The sequence below is a fragment of the Protopterus annectens genome, chromosome 7.part0 (genome assembly GCF_019279795.1).
Source record: "Protopterus annectens isolate FY-2018-M chromosome 7.part0, PAN1.0, whole genome shotgun sequence".
Classification (NCBI taxonomy): domain Eukaryota; kingdom Metazoa; phylum Chordata; order Ceratodontiformes; family Protopteridae; genus Protopterus; species Protopterus annectens.
This window is the reverse complement of record NC_056739.1, coordinates 1,710,910,613-1,710,931,347: the sequence shown is the minus strand read 5'-3', so window position 1 is coordinate 1,710,931,347 and position 20,735 is coordinate 1,710,910,613. Positions and strand designations below refer to the sequence as shown.

Sequence of the window (20,735 nt, the reverse complement as noted above, 5' to 3'; positions counted from 1 at the left end):
TACCAGATTCCACATTATTATTATTATGCACATATGTCTCACTCTGTTACTGCACACACTCTGGTCATAGCTTCACAACATGGGAGTGGAGTTGGGACATACTTTGCTTATTACTCTCATAACACTTTGGTGAGTTGCTAGAGTGACAGGATTGTTCTTACAGATATATTTCTGACAGTTATGATGTCTGACAATCAGTTGTATGTCATTATTTGCTGCCTAAACTTCCCACTGATTTACCAGGGGCACAGGGTGATAGGCAGGGGACTTACACCAATTATCTGGACTTCCTGACAATATCTGTACAGTTGTGGGGTATGATTCTGCATACAACTTACTACCACTCCCAGGATTTGAACCATAGCTGTGTGTGCTAAAAATACAACACTTCACATCTCAGGTGAGTGTGCTGTTTGGATTATGTTGTGTATCTTTTCACTGTTTTCTTTCTAAGTCTCTCTCAGTTGTACAATGTGACCTTGTGATTACAACAGTCGTATACAGACATTCTTACACATTTTATTTATGTAGCACAGTGTGGGTAACAGTGCTTAATACTACAGTACTATTAAAAGATTGCAACACTACATTACCATAGGATACCAGAGTAAACACAAGCAATCCGGGAGTTAGAACTTTATTGCCAGACTGTTAACCTTTTATTTACATACAACCTATATGAGACTCTTCCTGCCATATTGTCTGGTTTATTCAGTACATGTCATACACAATACATGTTTTATACTGGCAATTAACTTTCTACTACTTTTAGATTTATTTCTTATGACAGTACATGCAAGATTATTACTAACCTGCCTCGCGATGCAACCTGTGCAGTCTACAGGCATAGGCTTCCCAATTCACAGCTCACTCATCTGTTGCTGTCAAAGATATAAGAGGAATATTTAGCCATACCTATCCATAATATACATAAGCTGGCAATTATTAAACAGGTAGTAGACTGATACTTACACATGGCTGGGACATCACCTGTCTGCCTAGCCTCTTCCAAGAGCTCCCTCTTTCTCCGTTTTAGGTTGGCATAGTGATGCCTGACCTGCTCACCAGTTCGAGGGATGCCAATGGCACTGGTGAGGTCATGGGCGAGACAGTCCCAGGCTTCTGCTTTATATTGAGAACCCTGGTACTGGCCCTGCAGCAGTCTCCGGTCATGGTTTTTAACAAGGAGTCCTGCCATGACTTTGGACTCCTGGACGCGCCAGCGCTGCACCTGGAAGTGCAGTCCTTCACCCACACTGGCCATAGTGCTTACAGGAGGAAGCTGCAACCAGTTATGAGATGTATTCCCACCTGTGGGGTTTAAATAGGGCCGATTTCCTGCACTTTGCCATGATTGGACAGTTTTGAAAATGCTAAGCTGCTTACCTAAGGGTGGCATTGCTTAAATGGGTATACCAATGGGTAAATTGATTTAGCTGGCCTACACATTGCTTACCCCTAGTAAGCAGGGGTGTGCAATGTTTAGCATTGCTTAATTTTAAATTTCCACACTATTTGCTGTTTGGCATTGATTTATCCTTCATTACATGTTATATATTTGTTTGGTATCCATGATTCATGTGTACATGCACTGTATGGGGTCCTTGTGTTTATTGGGGGATTTCAACACTTTGTTACAATGACACCTCACATCTGGACTTAATGCAGTACTCCAGTTCACATATTTATGTTATGTAGCAGGTTATACAACATAAAACTGTATATAGATTCCTTTCACATGGTAATTTTGATTTTCCTATAGTGAGGATCTGTTTGGAGATACCTCAATCTTATGTACTGCTGTGATGGCTTACTGGTTAACTACTGTGACTATAGGGTCCTGGGTTCAAGACCTGCAAGGGCTGTTTATTTTGTTGCTGGGCAGAACAGCGGCTATTGGATACAGAGTAATTAAGGCACTTTTAAGCAGTTGTAAGCAGGTTTACGTGGGTTTGTACAATGGTAAGCAATGCTAACTTCTGTTTAAATATGCTTACATGGAGTTAGCTTCAATATTGCTTAACCTGTGTGCGCATTGCTTACCCCCACGCAAATGGGCTTAAACCCACTTACTACTACTTACAAGTGCTTACTCCCACTTACCCCTGCACAAATTTAGACAGAAATGCAACATGGCTCTTGGGAAGATGGTGGATTTGGACACTTTATGGATTTATCATTCATTACACATTATACCTTCAGTTCATATCCCTGATTCATGTGTACATATACTGTATGGGGCACTTGTGTTTATCTGTGGATTTTACAACATTATTACAATGACACCTCACATCTGCATTTAATGCAGTACTCCAGTTCACAAATATATGTTATGTAGTAGGTTATACAGCAAAAAAAAATGTTCATAAAGTGATTTGACATGGAAAATGGAATTTACTACAGTGAGAATCAAACCGGGAATGACTGCTTGTAATGCGAACGCTCTGACCACTACACTATTGCAGTACTACTTCATTTGCATGTATATTGCTATTTTTCTTCTTATGCCATTTAAGCTACAGCATGCGTAGCTAAGCAATGGGGAAACCCACGCACCTACAGTTAAATTTAATCTGTTTGATAAAAAAAACAATTCTACTGCTATTTTCTCTTGTAAGGGACAGGTTTCACTTATTGCTGTGGATTCCTGCATGCATCTGCACATTTGGCAGACATCCTAACAACCCCCCCCATACCTCTCAACTTCTTAATGTACATTATCTGGACAAAGCTTGACAACATGAGGTCCAACTATGGACATATTTTAATTATTGCTCTTATAAACTTGGGACAGTTGCTAGAGTAACAGGATTGGTTTTAATATACATTTTCTGATGGAATTTGGTGTCTAACACATATGTATGCCATTATTTCATGGCTTCATTCCTGACATCATCCTGTGATTTTAGGGTACAACTGGGGTACAGAAAAACTGTATGGGCAACAAATGTGTGGACATTATGCAATCATTTGTACAGTTGGAAGGTATGCAACCTCCTATGGGCATTCATGCTCATTGTTATTGCCGAATGGCACTTCCTGAGTGCAGGGGCATGTGTATTGTGAGAGCTCTGCTCTCAGACACACCCCCTGCACTCGTCCACACTCCATGTCCCTTTAGGAGCAGAGGAAGCGCACTTTCATTACTATGAATAGCACGCTGCTGTGCTGCTCCTAAATGGTTGCTTCCATGCAGGAATAAGTTATTCCAGCATGGAACCTTACTGAATCCTGGGGATTATATTATAGAAGTAGAAAAAATACACTCATTCATTATCTGTTCCATTTGTTTAGCCCCACACCCAAAAATGTGCCTTAAAATTTGTACTGAACTGCTTCATACATAATTACAGAAATAATACAATTACTTAAGTAACCATTCACCAGGGTGAATAGTAGTAATATTTGGCAACATTATTGAAGAATGCAATAATATGCACTGCCAATAAAATAATGCAGTAGCAACTCATGAGTCCTTCTTGTCTACATTTTGTTTGTATTTGTATGCATTTCTTGCTTTCTCTTATTTTATTTATGCATTTATTCTTTTATTTACTTATTTATTTTTCCTTTTTTTCTGTTTATCCCTTTCCATTTTCCAAAGTTCCAGGTTTGCCAAGGGCAGCCCAGCCTCATTCCTCCCAGGTCAGGGAACATTCGCCATCTTCCTCTGCACACCCAGGGAAGTCTTCTCAGGGCCAGGGTAGTGGCTCCAGTTATATGATCACTCTGGTGCAGCTTTGTCTGGAAAGCCATGAAAGGAGCGAGCTTTGGGACTTGGTAGAGTCAGCAGGAGAAATGCTGAGCCACTGGTGGCCACCAAACCTGCATCACTGGGGTCCCCCATCAGCTAGTGTGAATATCTGAGGTCCCTCAGATCAGGGTGTGACTTGACTCAACACCTCCTCACTCTCAACCTTTTGCATCTGTGTACCATCTGTATTCCCATTCCTTAACTCTTCCTTAAGTCTCTTTCTTACACACCCTTCCCTTATTCCTTCCCCATCTTCCCTCTTATATAAAAAATTTGAAAAACAGGGGCTCTATCCCTTGCCAAATTTCCATCTACTCCAGCATAACCCCCTTAATATCTTCATTTTTGTTTACCTTGTCTTCTCTAGCCCCCGTTTCCAGCTGTCCTGTCTTCTCATTTCCAACCTTATAAAGAACCAATCAAGGTGCTCACACAAGGACTCTCATACAATTCAGTATATAAAACCTTATTATCTTTTTTTATATTCACTTCTACAGAGCTCCGCTGAGTTCTGTTCTCTTTCATTCAGTTTTGGCAATGTGAGGGAACTTAGGCCAGCCCACACTCACCTCCAAATTATGAAAAGAGCTGAAAGTAATCTTTCAATTTGCCCTCAAAGTTTTACATTTGCAAAAATCCACAGTAGTTTTAATCCACTTTATAAATGTACAGACAGCTGAAAAGCTTGTGGACAACCCTTCATTTTTGCCTAGTCAGTGCCATTAAATGGCTTTGAGCATATATTCATAAAAGTGCAGAGCTGCTCTTAACCATTTGGCCTAACACACACATGAATCCTATGGATATGAATACCAGCCATGGACCTCACAGTGCTGTGCATGTTCTTCAGTGTTTTAGCAAACATACCGTGCACTGACCTGTGCTTACATTTAGTTATTTTCTTATGTTTCCTTTGTTGACTTATTTGTTGTATTATTTGTTTGGCTAAGTGCATATATCTTTGTAGATATGTTTTCTCATACATTCACACAAAGGAAGGTCATGCCTCTAAAGTGTACCTCATTATGAGGAACAATATTCATCTTGATTCTTTAAAAGTCTATGTGCCTTGCAGTTTCCATTTGAAAGGTCTGTGACATATTCAGTGTTAAGAATTTGTTTAGCTGATATCCATGATAAATAATACTGAATGATATTCATTCATAAAAATAATGTTTTATAAGTACAAAGTAACACATTTTAATCATCTTGTGAGCTTTCAAAATGAAGCTGTTACTACGCTGCCAGCAGGTGTGCCACATTTTGGCCATTTGTTCCATACTATGAATGGCAGTGTTCCATATTTTGGATACGGAAGGTTGAGAGCTATGAGGAATATATACTGACCTGGGATGCTTTCTAGGTACTGTAGCAGACAAACAGGCCATGGGTCAGCAGTTGGTATGGATCTTTATGTCATAAATGCTATCATTTTGTCCTGCTGAGTCAGTCTTTTGTATTACCATATATATTTACTTGCAATGCACTGTATGCCTTTGTTTTTGTCATTGATGCACATGGATGTACTTACAATGATCATGTTTTAGAAAGCTGGCCTACATTATGGGTTTAGCCTATACATAGTCATGTGACAACATCAGTATTGTGATGTACACATTCTTCTTAGAGCTGGGCTCTATTCTACAATAGTCCATGTGCACAGTTAGTGATGTCGGTGCTTTTCTGCTATGCAGTGGTATGTTTCATTGTTGTGTAAGCCATACATACTGCCATTATAAATGAGACTACTGTTACAATATCTGCCTGTGTACATGACAAGAAGGCCACAGTTTGCAATGCTATTTATATGACTGGGAGATGGTTGTAAAACTATTCAGGAACTGGTGAAGACTAGTTGTGGGACATAGAATTCTGAATGAAGAGAAATGGTTTGACAATATGGCAGGCTAAAGATAACGGTGACATTTTTTCCAGGAGATATACAGGAGCATATTTCTGTTCACCTATGACATAAATCTAAGAAATGTATACTTATTTTGATTTATTCCAATGCAAACATTCATGTATTCACTTGGGTGCTAATGTATATGTACAGGTGAGGCCACACATGCAGTTGGGGTACTTAGCAACCATTCAGATGTCAGATTTATAGTATACTTCTCTGTGGTCATTCCACATATCCCAGTTATATTAAGGAACAGATTATGCAAGTGAGAAGTGAAGACTGATCTAAAAGCACCTTGCATATGAGGAACTGTAAGAATGTTAGTACTAAGAGAAATAGAGAATGGTGTAGCTCAGGTTAGGTGATACAGTTGTATGTGAGGGAGTAACATTTGCCTGTTGACCTAAATTTAAGGTAATATGAGCTATCTTTTATTTGTAGGGGATACTTTCCCAGTGTTTTGGGCCTGGTATAGAGAAGCAATGTTTTGCACAAGGAGTTAAGGAATGTGAGGTTGCAGTGTGGGGGCAAACGGGTTCTGGTTTCTAAGGCTATAACTGAAAAGGAATATTTTGGATCCTAGGAAAAGGTCACCCCTTTGTTGCATCCAGTCTCTGGGTTGCTTTCCTGGTCCAAGCCACACCACTGTCTATCCATTGTTTGTAGAGTTAACATCCTTGTTTTGCCTTTCCATTTGCATCTGGTCCATCACAGCTGTCGACTTGGTATTTCCTTTCCTGATATTTTTTAATTTTCTCCTGTTGTATCTTATTTCCCCACACCACCCCTTTCTTCTTAAAATAAAACAGGGTTTCATTCAACAAAAAGTAACAACTTTCCTACCCCAGCAGCTTCCCCTCATAGTGGCCTTGACCACAGTCCTATTCTAGTTTCCTCCATGCACCACTGCTGGTGGTGCCACGCATTGTGCTGACCTCATGTTGCCCTGCACCACAGACCTATTCTCCTTTCCTCCCTACCCCACTACTGGTGGTGCCATTCCCTGTTCTCCCCTCATGTTACCCTGCACCATAGTCCTATTCTCCTTTCCTCCCTATCCCACTACTGCTGGTGCCACTTATTGTGCTCCTCTCATGCTGCCCTGCACCACAGTCCTATTCTCCTTTCCTCGTTATCCAAGTACTGGTGGTGCCACGCATTGTGCACCCCTTATGCTGCCCTGCACCACAGTCATGTTCTCCTTTCCTCCCTATCCCACTACTGCTGGTGCCACTTATTGTGCTCCTCTCATGCTGCCCTGCACCACAGTCCTATTCTTCTTTCCTCCTTATCCAAGTACTGGTGGTGCCACGCATTGTGCTTCCCTTATGCTGCCCTGCACCACAGTCCTATTCTCCTTTCCTCCCTATCCCACTACTGCTGGTGCCACTTATTGTGCTCCTCTCATGTTGCCCTGCACCACAGTCCTATTCTCCTTTCCTCCCTACTCCACTACTGGTGGTGCCATGCACTGTGTAACCCTCATGCTGCACTGCACCACAGTCCTATTCTCCTTTCCTCATTACTCCACTACTGGTGGTGCCATGCAGTGTGCATTTTGTCCTCTGCACATATGCCTTGCCTCCCCACAACATTGTTTGTATTACTAGTCTAATACTGCATTTGTTACATCACCCTGACTGGGTCACAAAACAGATATATCTTAAGCCATTTGGTTTTCTGCTGCAGAAGTGTGGATTTTTTTTACCTTTATCACAGTTTGTGTACAGATGTGTGCTGAATATTGATGTTTCTTTATGCTTGTTACAATACTAATGACATTTCACTGTGTTGTGTTATCAGCATAAGAGAGTGTTGCTCTAAGGCGTAACTACTCATTTGGATACACTTGTGACAAATCCTGTTTGGCAAGATGTTGCCCTATTTATGTATGCAACTTATTTGCATCTTAGGAGAGAGTCCCTTCCATGGCAGAAGCCCTGAGGTCCTTTGTTAAAATACAGTTTCTTTCAACAACACAAGTAAACAGACAGTATAAGCTGTACACAGAAACAGCATACAAACCTGATGTGTAACTAAATCATGTTGAAAAGTTATACCAGTAGTTTCTATTATACTCCATATCAGGCAAATCAACCAATAAACAGTTCATTTCCAAAAGCAAAAGAATTTATGCTATGTGCCATATGAAACATTTGTCAAACTGGTTGGGTTAATTGGAAAGAAAACAGAAATGATTCTGTGAATCAAGTAGAAAACTGATTCCTTTAACAACACGTAACAACACCTATTAGCTGATGGGTCCGTTTTTCAGATTTATTTCTATACAGTTGCAAAAACACTTCCTAAGTCTGTCCTAAAATGCTGAAAATTTGAGCTTAATAATGAAGTCTCCTAGGATCACATATATGGTCCTTCAGTTCATTAAAGATTACATTTTCAGCCTTGAGCCAAATCCCCTGTATCAAAAAATGTGCCTGTGTGGAAATAATAAATGTAATTAACTATAATTTGATAACTGTTACTGGTAAATTGTCAAATACCCTAACAGGGGTCCAAACACTCCTGATCTTGTCCTTACAAACACACCTTTGTCCTGTACCCAATCCTTCCTCACTAAATCACTGCTAAAATCTGACCACAAAGCAGTTCCTTAGTCATTTTTCATACCTCCTCCCCAACAAAGGCATTCATTTTTAGGGATTTCTCTAATGCTATTCTGCAATAGATCTGTGACAACCTAGGCAAATTCACCAAGAACTTTCCACTATAGATCTGTTTGGAAAGGCATCCTACTTCACGTCTAACTATACCATGCTTAAACATGTCAGTGCCTCTCCATTCTAAGTACAAGACCAAGTTTAAGGGGAAAAAATGTATGACAGGATACTTGTATCAGCAAAATGTGGAACAAAAGAAGAAAAAATTATCAATAATTATAAAAAAATGTAATTCTTCTACTTCAGAAAATAGATTAAACTGACCAGCAAAGAGTTTAAGAGTACTCTTAAGAAACACAAAGACAAATTTAAGCAAATACTTTTTTAGCTATGTTAAGAAAGTGAAAATCATTATGCAGCAATGCACTGAATGAGTTACAATAACAATATTCATTCTGAGACACATCACATAGCAGATTGCGTGACAGACAACTGTAGTTTAAGTGTTATCCTGTCCACCCATACCATCCCTTCTTGATATCAGTGCTACGCTACTTTCCTCCATAATTTCTATAAACTCAGCCTAGAATCACAAAACATAGATAAAAAATACCTTCATGGGGCATGGCAACATTCTGGGGTACACCCATGTCAGCACATAATATAATAATACCTATTTGTTAGCCAGGTAGGCCCCACTGCACACAGAGTTCCTTTACAGGGGTGACTTGCAAAGTCTAGTTAAGTGACTTGCTCAAGGTCACACAGTAGGTAAATGAGGTCTGAGGAAATCAAACGCTGTACCACAGGAACTACAGTTTACTGTTTTAATCCTGCGCACCAACTGAACTATGTGAATTCCTCTAAAACTTAGCTACTGTTTTTATCCAGAAACCTGGACAACAGCTACAGTAATTATCCTTAATTAGAGATTGTTCTTTTTTTGACATTGGCAACTATACACCCTTCATTTTCACATGGCTTGTACATAAAGCCATGGAACAAACTGTATCCAAACTCATAACTACAGACATCAGTAGTATTACTGAACCTTATCCTTACCAGATCCAAACTTTTTTATGTCTGTCTCCTACATCTGGTAAGCTTCTTTGAAAAGGTCACTGAGTTAATGCACAATGGTTTTTCATAGGTTCATAAGTTCATAGGTAGGTACTTAGGCTATTGGCCCTAGGGCCTATATAAGCCAAGCCAAAAAGGTACCCTGGCTTTCGCCACCCAAGAAAATTATTTTCCTGTGCCCCTGTCGAGCAGAGCCACAGAAGTGATCCTCGGGGTGAATTTCCTATCTCCCATCCAATCATCAAGATTTTTCTTGAAGAGTGCTAATGAGGAGCTTGGTTTGATATAGATAGGTAGTTTGTTCCAGAGTACGGGAAGTCTCTGGGACAGGAATCTATCCCTCCAGCATGTTCAGTTTATTGTGGTGACAAGGTGTAGGTCCCTGGAGCATGTAGCTTGGAGGGATTGGGATTTCTTTAAGTGGAGCATGTCCAACAGCTCTGGGTTTGACATAGCTTTGTATGTTAGGCAGAGATCGCCTCTGAGTAGGTGATATGCGACAGAGTAAAGCTGGAGTTTTTTGAGATGGTCTCCGTAGGGCATCTGTTTGAGGCTGGTAATCCTCTTTGTGAGGTATTTCTGATGCCTTTCTAGTTGTAGATGTCTTGTGAGGTACATACCAAAAGAGGCATTGTACTCTATAATGGGTCTAATGAGTGACGAGGAGAGGGAAACAATGATCCCTTTTTTCCTGGATGAGAAACCTTTTGTGATGAGGTGTGCCACGTAGAAGGATTTCCTGACTACTGTGGCGATGTGATTATCAAAGGAGAGACTACTGTCCACCTGTGTCCCAAGGTCTCTTTTCACTCTTTCGGTGTTAAGTAGACTACCGCCTATGTGGTAGCTCATGGGTACAGAGTTTTTACCAAAAGGGATGACAATGCACTTTTTGGCATTGAGCTTGAGGCCATTACTTTGACACCAGGCACCTGTCTCAGTGAGGCCCTTTTGTAGGATGTCCACATCATTAGGAGTTTCAATTATGCCTTCTGTGTTAGCTTGCACTTCAGAGAAGTCGATACCAAACAGGAGAGGACCCAGGACTGAACCCTGTGGTACTCCACTTGTCACTGGTCTGAAGTCAGATTTGAAGTCTGCTACTTTTACAGTGTGGATTCTGTCAGTGAGCCAGTTGGCAACCCATCTTGTGACATAGGGATTTTTACCTAGTTTAGTGAGTTTATCTATCATTCCAGAGTGGGAGATGGTGTCGAAAGCCTTGGTGAGATCTAGATAGGCTTTGTGAACCACCTTACCCTCATCTACGGCTTTGGTGACCACTTCAAAGAAGTCTATCAGGTTTAGGAGACATGACCTACCTTTTACAAACCCAAACTGAGTGGGGTCCAGAGTTTAGACGTTACCTATGTCCTTGTTTATAAGCTCCAAGATGATATGTTCCACAGCCTTGCAGACCAGGCTCATCAGGCTAATGGGGCAGTAGTTCCCAGGGTCTGTGGTGACTCCCCCTTTGTGGAGTGGGATAACCATCACTGTGCACCATTCAGTGGGCACAAAGCCTGAGGTGAGGCTATGATTGAACATGGTATTTAGGTGGGGTGCCAGTTTGTTCTGTAATTCATGTAGAACGCAGCCTGGGATGTTGTCAGGTCCCATGGATGCTGTGTTCTTGTCTTTGGAGAGTGTGGTTTTTACCTGTGCAGCCGTGATTACAGGAACTTTGCATTCTTACGGTATAGAGATGGGCCCTTTAGGAGGTGAGAGGGAGGTAAAGTTAGCACTGAACCTATATGCCAGGATGTTGGCAATATCAGTTGGTTCTGTATATTTAGCGCCATTGTGCTGTAACTCAGAGAAGATCTGAGTGTTGCCATTGAGATTCTTGACATAGCTATAGAATACTTTGTGGTTGTCATTAGAATCAGTGGTGATTTTGTTTTCATAACTAGCGTTGGAGGATTTTATGAGGGATCTCAGCTTTTTACTGAGGCTGACCAGGGAGTTCCTCCAATCATGGGATTTTACTCTTTTTTGCAGCAGTTTCTTTCTTCTGTTGTATAGTTTGTTTATGGCAGGGGACCACAAGATTGGCTTCCTTTTTTGGAGAATAGCATCTTGGTTCTGTTAGGGGTTGCCCGATCCATGCACTCGTGTAAATTCTTATAAAGTGCATTTGTGTAGGATTCAGCAGTCATACCTCTATTGTCTGTCTGCAGTTTGCCACTTCTGTCTTAAGAAGCATGAAGTTGGCTTTGGAGAAATTTTTTACGGTGGTTTCTCTAATGGGGGGGTGGGGCGGGATGTGGATGTCTAGGGTGATTAGCTTGTGGTCAGATCTAACCAACAAGGAATTGACCTCTGGTGTGGAACACCGGCTGCCCATGTTGGTAATGACCAGGTCTAGGATATTGCTGCCCCTGGTGAGGGTGTGGATAAGTTGATCCAAGGCATTGGAATTTATGAATTCCACAAAATGTTGAGCAAAACAGTTGGTACATGAGTAGTTTTCCCATTTAATGGTGGAGTAGTTGAAATGCATACTGCCTATCTCAGTCTGGCCAAAGCTTTTGATGCCATCCCTGAAGCAAATTAGTAAAACTCAATACAAACCCCTACATTGTCCATTGGATTGGAAATTGGCTACTTGATATAATCCAGACTGTGAAAGTGCTGGATAGCCTCTCAGAATATAAAACTGTAACTAGTGCTAACCTAAAGGTTCTGTGCTGGGGCCTCTTTTCTTTGGCACATATGTTGTAAACATCTGGGTCAGTATCCTGGGATCACAGCTATTCAAGTTTACCAGTGATTGTAAATTGAGTGCTTCTAGTTAATCCTCAACCAAAACTGATCCAGCGGGGTTTAACTATGCACACTACTGGTATTCAGAAAATTGTACCAAACTAAATGAAAATAATGCATCATGCTGGTGTTTAGTAAGCAAACCATTCCACTGCCTTGTCATATAAGTAAGACTCCTCTACAGTCAGACACTGTTATAAGAGACCTCAGCCTATATGTGGAGAGTTCAATGTCATTGAACCACCAAGTCTCCACTATAATTAGAAAATTCATCTTTCTGGCAAAGCTGATATCAAGACCTAAAAATGACATTATTCTACTGTATTCCTCTCATGCATAACATATTCTTGAATACAATGCCCCCTTTGCCTAAACCAAACAAAGCATATCACTGAAGTTGAAAGTCCACAGAAATGTTTAACTAAGAAAACCAAGGGTCTAAATACCCTCAGGTACCTTTGCAGATTACCCCAACTATCTTTATATTATGAGGCTTACCGGTGCCTTTGCAGCGACGTGTCTAGCATTTAATGCCACAAAGGAACCAACCCTGTTTGACTTTCCACAAGAAAAGCAGTACCTCAAACACCATTACTCTGGACTGCTATGATTTAGGCATGGTGCTATGACTTAGCCATCAGATTACTCTTGTTCTGCCTTAAATAAGAAAGTGTTCCTCTTTCTGACCCTGAGCTATTATTTTTAAAGGCCAGTGCAATTATTTTTAATGTTTGGTGGTTGAAAGGTATGTCAAACACCCCTACAAAAGATGCTAATCTACTCAGATTAACAAAACTGTCTGCAGATATAGATTCATAACTCAACACATTCCTGACTTACACAGGTCATCTCCCCCTACATCTCAAAAATAACAATACTATGGCCACATTTGTGGCAAACTTAAATGAAAAGATAGGTAGCCAGAAATTTACCTTAGGCATTCTCTATATGATTTTCATAGATAAAGGAGGTGGGTATTATCAGTAATTTTTAATGGGGGGTTAAGGGCTATGTATCTTATTGTCCTGGGGGCTGCCTGACTAGTAAATGTGTTCCTACATACATTAAACAAGGATAAGAGTTTCACTTTCCAAGTTGTCTGTTTTCTTTAACCTTGTTATAAAAAAATTGCAAAATCTGATCAAAACAACAAGCAAAAATACAGTTCATATCAGAAAAAGTAAATAAAAAATAAGAACTGAAGCATCAATTGATCTTTCAGTATTGCATTGTTTTCTTAAGATCTGCACAAATGTATTTGTAGCTTCTAGTTAAGCCATACCTGACATGGACTGACATAAAGTGCTACTTCCTGACTAAGAAATAATAAAAATAAATAGCAACTATAAAATAAATAACAAAATAAGAAAACTTTCAGACAACTATAAAGATAAAAACAGATGAATGATCCAGGATGTGCAAGGAAGGTAAAAGGCTAATGCTTAACCTTAGAGAAATATATACAATATCAGTGAGTCTGCATTTTATATTTCCATATCATTAAAGAAAACATGCTTTAATAAAAAAATAAAAAATAAAAAAATAAAAAGTATTGTGTGTTCCTCTATTCCTCTAGCTATAATCCATTTTTTACTAAATTTAATTACAATGAAGTTCTTCTGAAATCATTTACCCTGTGACCTCCTGTCAAGCAGTCAATTTCAACAACAGAACAGCAGGCTCCATGCATATAGTATGTGTAAGGAAACCCTTCGCTTTTCTCCCAGTCCATGTACGTATTCCATCCCCTGCAAAGCACAAAATAATGTTTAATACTTTACTGGTGGTTTTCTCAATAAATTCAGCCTTATAGAGACAAAATTTCATTTGCAAACCTAGCTTGTTTCACAGACAGTATGCACATTTTATTTAACACATTTATTTTATTTCTTTATTTAAAATTTGTTTACCAAGTTAGAGCACCGATCTCAAGTGCCCAATTTCAGTTTCATCCCAAGAATACAAAGAAAATCACACCTGCATTTAATGAGATAGAATGACTATACCGAAAATATGCGATCTGTATTTAAAATACCAATATCAGCTAATACAAATGTAGAGTATTCGCAACTGTAACATACATTATTTACAAAAATCAAGACAAATCTAATGTAGAAAGTGAGGCATATATGTAATAATTATAGCTTTGTACTGTCTAAGTGGGGATGATATGACAGTTGAGAGGAGTGAAGGATGTTATATTGAGGTTGTAAGTAGATGGAAGAAGTTATGTTAAGCTAAAGATATGCAAGTTTGAAGTGAAGATTGATTTAAAAGTACCTTCCATATGAGGGACAGTAAGAATGTTAGTACTTTGAGAAAGACAGAATGACATATCTCAGGTTAGGTGATATGGTTGTATGTGAGGCAATGGCATTTTCCTGATGACAGAAGATGGGCCTTTAGTTGGGTCCTAAATTTAGGATAATATGCGGTATCTTTTTATTTGTGAGGGGATACTTTCCCAGTGTTTTCGGACTAGTATAGAATAATGGAGTTAAGCAATGGGATGTTGCAGTGTGCAGCCAAAAAGCTTGAGGTTTCTGAGGCTGAAAAAGGAAAGAAATATATTTTAGATCCTAGGAAAAGCACACCCCTTTGTTGAACAGGGAGCTATTTTACTTTTTAGAAGACTAGGTACTCTACAAATTGTATTGGCTATTGTTTGAATATGTCTGGAGATTGTTTTTTAATATTCAGGCTATGAGAAGGAGGCTGTATTCAAGTTTGGACAGTAGAATGCCTTTGCCTATTGCTGTGCTGAAGCATTTAATTAGGCGGGGGAAGATTTTATTAAGCAAAAATAGGGTAGTCAAAGTAGAGGTAGTGTCTTCCATGGGGATGTTGCTGTAGTCATATATATGCAAAGAGTTTTTATTTAAGTTTCAGTATGGTGCCAAAAATCACAACATCTGGTTTTATTGGGAGTTGAAAATGGTTTTGGATGGAGATCCAGTGGATTAGTGCTAGGCAATTTGTTTGGAAGTCCTTCTGGTTGTTGGGTACTATGGTTTTGTGCAAAATAATACCACATAATCTGCACAGATTAGGCATGAAAGATGAAGCAGATCAAGAGTAAGTTATTTATTTTATTTATAAAGATGGAGAATAATAGAAGAGCAAGCATTGATCCTTGTGGTATTCCTGTTCGAAGGCTGACGGATTGGAAATCAAGGTATGTGTTTTGATTGAAAAGTATTGGTCAGGTTATTTTGAAATCAAGATAGGGAATTAGAACTTACACTTTTTTGTAGTAGATGATGGAGTAGGTTGTTATGGTCAGTGAGGTCAAAGGTTTTTATAAGCTCAATAAAGATGGAACCAGTGAACTGGCCTCTGTCCATAGGTAATAGTATTTAATCAATCAGGGTTCATGGTGCTGCAAATATGCTGTGACCCAATTAGAATATGTGTTATTTTTGGGAAAGGAGGTTGTAGGTAGTTGTCGCTTTCATGTCTATGACATGAATAAAGAGTCTTCGTGGGTTCTGTTCAAGCAGCTTTGATACAAACACATCACTATAAAGGCTTACTGACTCTAACTTAAGTAACTTATATACAAACTAACAATTTTGATAATACATGCTCTCTCTCTGGCTGCTCCTTCAAAATGGCACTAGAGATTGCAAGTGTGGAATATATTATATATGTGCACACACAGCCTCGCATGCTTCTTAAAGATATAGCAGAGACTTTACACTATGATCTACATCCTCCCTCTTTGAGAAATATATTTTGCAATTGTTATGAGACTAATTGGCATGCAGAAATCACAGGTAATCCTTAGTAATGCATTATACAATACTAAATACACATGTATATAAAATCAAGTCCACGTTGCTTCATATTTCACAGATGGCTTAGATACTCAACCATATTGTGCAACATAAAACTGGGAATTAGCTTTAGCAACTGTAACAGTTTCTGTAAAATGATTGACTTGTGGAATGTTCAAATCACTTTCTAGAATGGAGTCAGAATTCTGAACACATTCTGATCTGGAAACAGTGTCTGACCGTCTCTCCTTCCCTCAACAGATGACGTTATTTGATTGTTCTATCGTAACTAGATTTTTGGATATTACGCTTCTTAAACAATTGAGCCTTGATGGTTTTAGTGTACTTAGATTTAGGCTGCAAGAAACTTAAAGAAATAGGTAGCGCAGTTCTAGTTTGCTTGGAAAGTAGTCTTTGAGCAGGTAAGCCAAGAATATCATGATGGAGTATGTTTCTGAGATTAAGCAAATTCAAGAATACATCTGTATTGTCATCCTTTGACCTTTCAATTAATTGCTTTGCACTCTGCGCTGCACGTTCAGCTAGACAATTGGACTGAGGATATTCAAGACTACTAGTGACATGTACAAAATTCCATTCTTTTGCAAATTTCTGAAACAACTGGCTAGTAAATTGAGTACCATTGTCAAAAAAAAGTTTGTGTGGACTACCATGAACTGAGAAATGACATTTCAAATTAGTTGAGGTTAGGTTAGGTAGTAGATCAATTTCAAACCAATTCAAATTATAGTCTACCAGAACTAAGTAGTGTTGATTGTCCCACTCAAAGATATCATTTGCTACAGTAGACCAAGGTAGTTCAGGAACTGGGCTTAGCTGAAGTGGTTCTCTTTGCAAATGCGATCTGGTACTATTGCATACTGAACAAAACTGTATCAATGTCGTTTGGTAATGAAGGCCAAAATACTAATTCTCGTGCTCTTCTCTTAGTGGATGTGGACCCAGGGTGACTACGATGCAAAATCTGGATATATTCAATTTTAGGACCTTTGAAAATAATCCATCAACAATTCATCTCTGTAAGGAAGATATGTTTGCATTTCAGGTGATACACTAGATTGCTTTGACCCCCATCCAACATTAATATAGTGATTGAGCTTCTGCAAAATAGGATCAGTCTGAGTGTAATCTCTTAACTCATCAAGTCTAGTGGTGGAAAAATTACACACTGACATCACATCAAAGTCAAACGACTCTGGGGTAAGCTGTTCTGTTGTAATCCTGGGCGATCTGGATAAGGTATCAGCCAAATAGAGCAATTTGCCTTCAGTGTAGACCATTTTGAAATTGTACTTTTGCAATTTGAACTTCATTCTCTGTAATCTCACTGGAGTGGAATGCATAGGCTTCTTTAGAATAGTAACTAGAGGTTGATGATCAGTTTAATTCTGAATATCTCAACTATAAATATAATCATGAAACTTGGATCATGCAAATTCTATTGCCAAAAGTTCCTTCTCAATTTAAGCATACTGCATCTCAGTTTGGGTTAGTGTTCTAGATGCATAGGCTACTGGTCTGCCTTCTTGAAGTATAACTACACCTAGACCAAATTTTGAAGCATCACAGGAAAGAGTAACTGGTTTGTTCACATCATAGTAACTTAATGTAGGTGGGGAGGCAATTGTCTGCTTGAGGTCTTCAAATGTCTTCTGGTGTTGTTCCAACCATGACTATGCAACATTTTTGCATGTGAGCTCTCTTAAAGTTGCTGAAAACTCACTGAAGTCTGGTATAAATTTGCTTAAATAGTTGATCATGCCCAGAAAATGCTGTAAAGCTTGCACATTATCCAGTGATGACATTTCAAAAATAGCTGCTTGCTTAGTCGGGTCTGGTTTCAAGCCTGTATTCATAAACAAATGACCTATGTACTTAATTTCTGGAAGTTTGAATCTACACTTCAAAAGAATGAGCTTCAGGTTTACTTCACATGCTCTATCTAGAACTTTCTTGAGGTTTTTATCATGCTCTGCTTCTCCGTTGCCTCCAAACAATAGATAATCTACTATTATGGCACAGGGATAACCCCCCAAAAAGTTGTTCCATTGCACACTGAAAAACTTCACTTGCAGCCTTTACTCCAAATGGCATCCTTAGGAATCTGTATCTACCAAACAGAGTACCAAAAGTAGTTTGGAATTAGGATATGTGATCCAGCATCACATGCCAAAATCAACTCTTTGCATCCAAAACAGAAAATATAGTGGGATTCAGTATTAGATCTGCAACCTCTTCTACTGTGCACATTGGATTATATGGACTTTTTAATGTTTTTTTCAAATCTCTTTTGTCAATGCATATTCTGATTTCATGGCAAAATGGCACTAGGGTTTACACGTGTGTGGAATATATATACAAGCATGTACAGCCTTGCATGCTTCTTAAAGCTATAGCACACACTTTACACTATGATCTACAGTAGTGATATATTGGGCGAGTTGAAGATAGATATTTTTGAAGCCGTATGCCTAGCAAGGGAGGATAGAAACTGGCCTAGCAAGGGAGGAAAGAAACTGCCCCAGCAAGGGAGGATAGAGACTGGCCTATACCTGGAAGTTCTGGTGGGGTTAGATTGCTTTGGGATTGGGCTGTTAATGGCTATTTTTCTTATATTTAGCATAATATTTTATGTTATGCAGAAACTGAGAATGTGTTATAGGGAGATTGTGAGAAAGTCTCTATCCCTGGTTCATATACCACTGCAAAGACCACCTGGGCCTGGTTGTCTGTCAGCTTTTATTTGTTGAAGAACAGGTCCAAAGTCACTTCATTTTGGATTGTTTAAGATAAAACTGAAAAATGTAGAGAGATAGTTCTGGTCAGATGGAAGTCAATAGGAGTCTTTGGGAGGGTGGGTACATTAGAGAATAGAAAGTTAGAGGGAGAGAATGTTAGTGTTGCTGCTGTTGGGGGATGTTGCACTCCTGAGTATGTCATCCTTTGGATGAGATGTTAAACCAAGGCTTCATGGGTTAAAAACAGTCAGACACTGTCTTACAACAGCATGTGCGTGGATATGTGATATCTTACAACAGCATGTGCATGAATATGTAATGTCTTACAACAGCATCTGCATGGATATGTGATGTCTCTTAGCGTGTGCATGGATGGATATCTGGTGTCTTATGACAGCATGTGCATGGATATGTGATGTCTTACAACAACATGTTGTACATGGGTATGTGATGTCTTACAACAGCGTGTGCATGGATATGTGATGTCCTACAACAGCATGTGCATGGATATGTGATGTCCTACAACAGCATGTGCATGAATATGTAATGTCTTACAACAGCATCTGCATGGATATGTGATGTCTCTTAACAGCGTGTGCATGGATGGATATCTGGTGTCTTATGACAGCATGTGCATGGATATGTGATGTCTTACAACAACATGTTGTACATGGGTATGTGATGTCTTACAACAGCGTGTGCATGGATATGTGATGTCCTACAACAGCATGTGCATGGATATGTGATGTCCTACAACAGCATGTGCATGGATATGTGATGTCCTACAACAGCATGTGCATGGATATGTGATGTCCTACAACAGCATGTGCATGGATATGTGATGTCTTGCAACAGTGCATGCATAGATACATACGAATGTAAAAAAGTTGAAAACATATGTGTATGGATTAGAGTAATGTATATGGTGCTTTATGATATTAATAGACACTGCATCTGGAGGCATACATTGAGCCTAACTGTTGAGAAACATCTCTGTATATATTCTGCTTGTAGGTTTCACTATGCAAAGACAGGTGATATTATGCTGCACTTTCAACCAGTTGAATACAGTCATAGCTTCAAACAGAAAATAAAGATGAAAAAAAGCTTCTTTTTTCAAAGTCAAGCCACCCCCCTCACCCCCGCATCCCCATATGGGGGGTGCTTTACACCAAAAATTACTGTATTTATCACTATCAACTCAACAATCACACAACATTGGAGAACAGGAAAAAGTTAAATGAAGTGTGAAGCATTACCACACTGTAAGAAAAACATCTGGCAATGATTTTCTCTGACAAACATCAGTTGACAAATTACAAGTGGTCCAATTGTGATTAATAAGCTGTTTCATCAGGTAGTGGTTGCGCAAACTGTAAAACTCCACTGCCAGTCATGAGCGGACAGGTGATCCGCTGTGGCAACCCCTAACCAGGAAAAGCCAGAAGAAGAAAAAGAAGAAGGTGTCTCTTTAATGAGACAGGTTTAAAAAAACTTCTACAAAAAGTGATTCCAACATGTCAGATAGAATTTATTTTCCTTCAGCAAAGTTGATGAAAAGTGGCATTTTTTTGTTTTGTTTTGTTAGCCTATAGTGAATGTGATAGCTCTACAATATTCAGAAAGGTGAAAAGGACATACTTTCACCCAAGTGGATCACTGTTCAATACACACAAAATTAACAGTAAGAAGGGTGTTATTCCTACTGAAATGATGATGTGCTTTGAAAAACAATTCAAAAGCTATGCTTATCCTGTGTAGAACTAGATGTCAAAATGTAATACTCTGTAGCTGACCAATAAAGATGTCCTTGACATATAAAAAAATCCTCTTCATGCTGTCATCCTTCATTTTTCTACCCTCCTCCGCATATGCTTCATTACTCCTTTATCCCACCTACCCAATAGTTTCTATAATCTCCTCTATTTTCACGCCATGCATTTTCAAAAAGGACAGATACCTTAGATGTTTCCTAAATAGATCACTTGTACTCTGCATCTAGTTTTGTATATATACAGAACAGACTAACCAGATACCTTCTGGAAGTTGCACAATGTATCTCTGCACCTCCTC

At 39.2% G+C, this 20,735-nt stretch overlaps 1 protein-coding gene across 1 annotated transcript in view; it reads right to left on the bottom strand.

The window, feature by feature from the left end:
• Window positions 1–20,735, bottom strand: part of LOC122807193 (aldehyde oxidase 3-like) — a 1,326,697-nt gene that overhangs the window by 336,673 nt on the left and 969,289 nt on the right. The window contains exon 31 of the mRNA XM_044078243.1: window positions 13,761–13,875. Within this exon, the coding sequence (XP_043934178.1) occupies window positions 13,761–13,875 (115 nt within the window). The remainder of the gene's footprint in view (window positions 1–13,760; window positions 13,876–20,735) is intronic.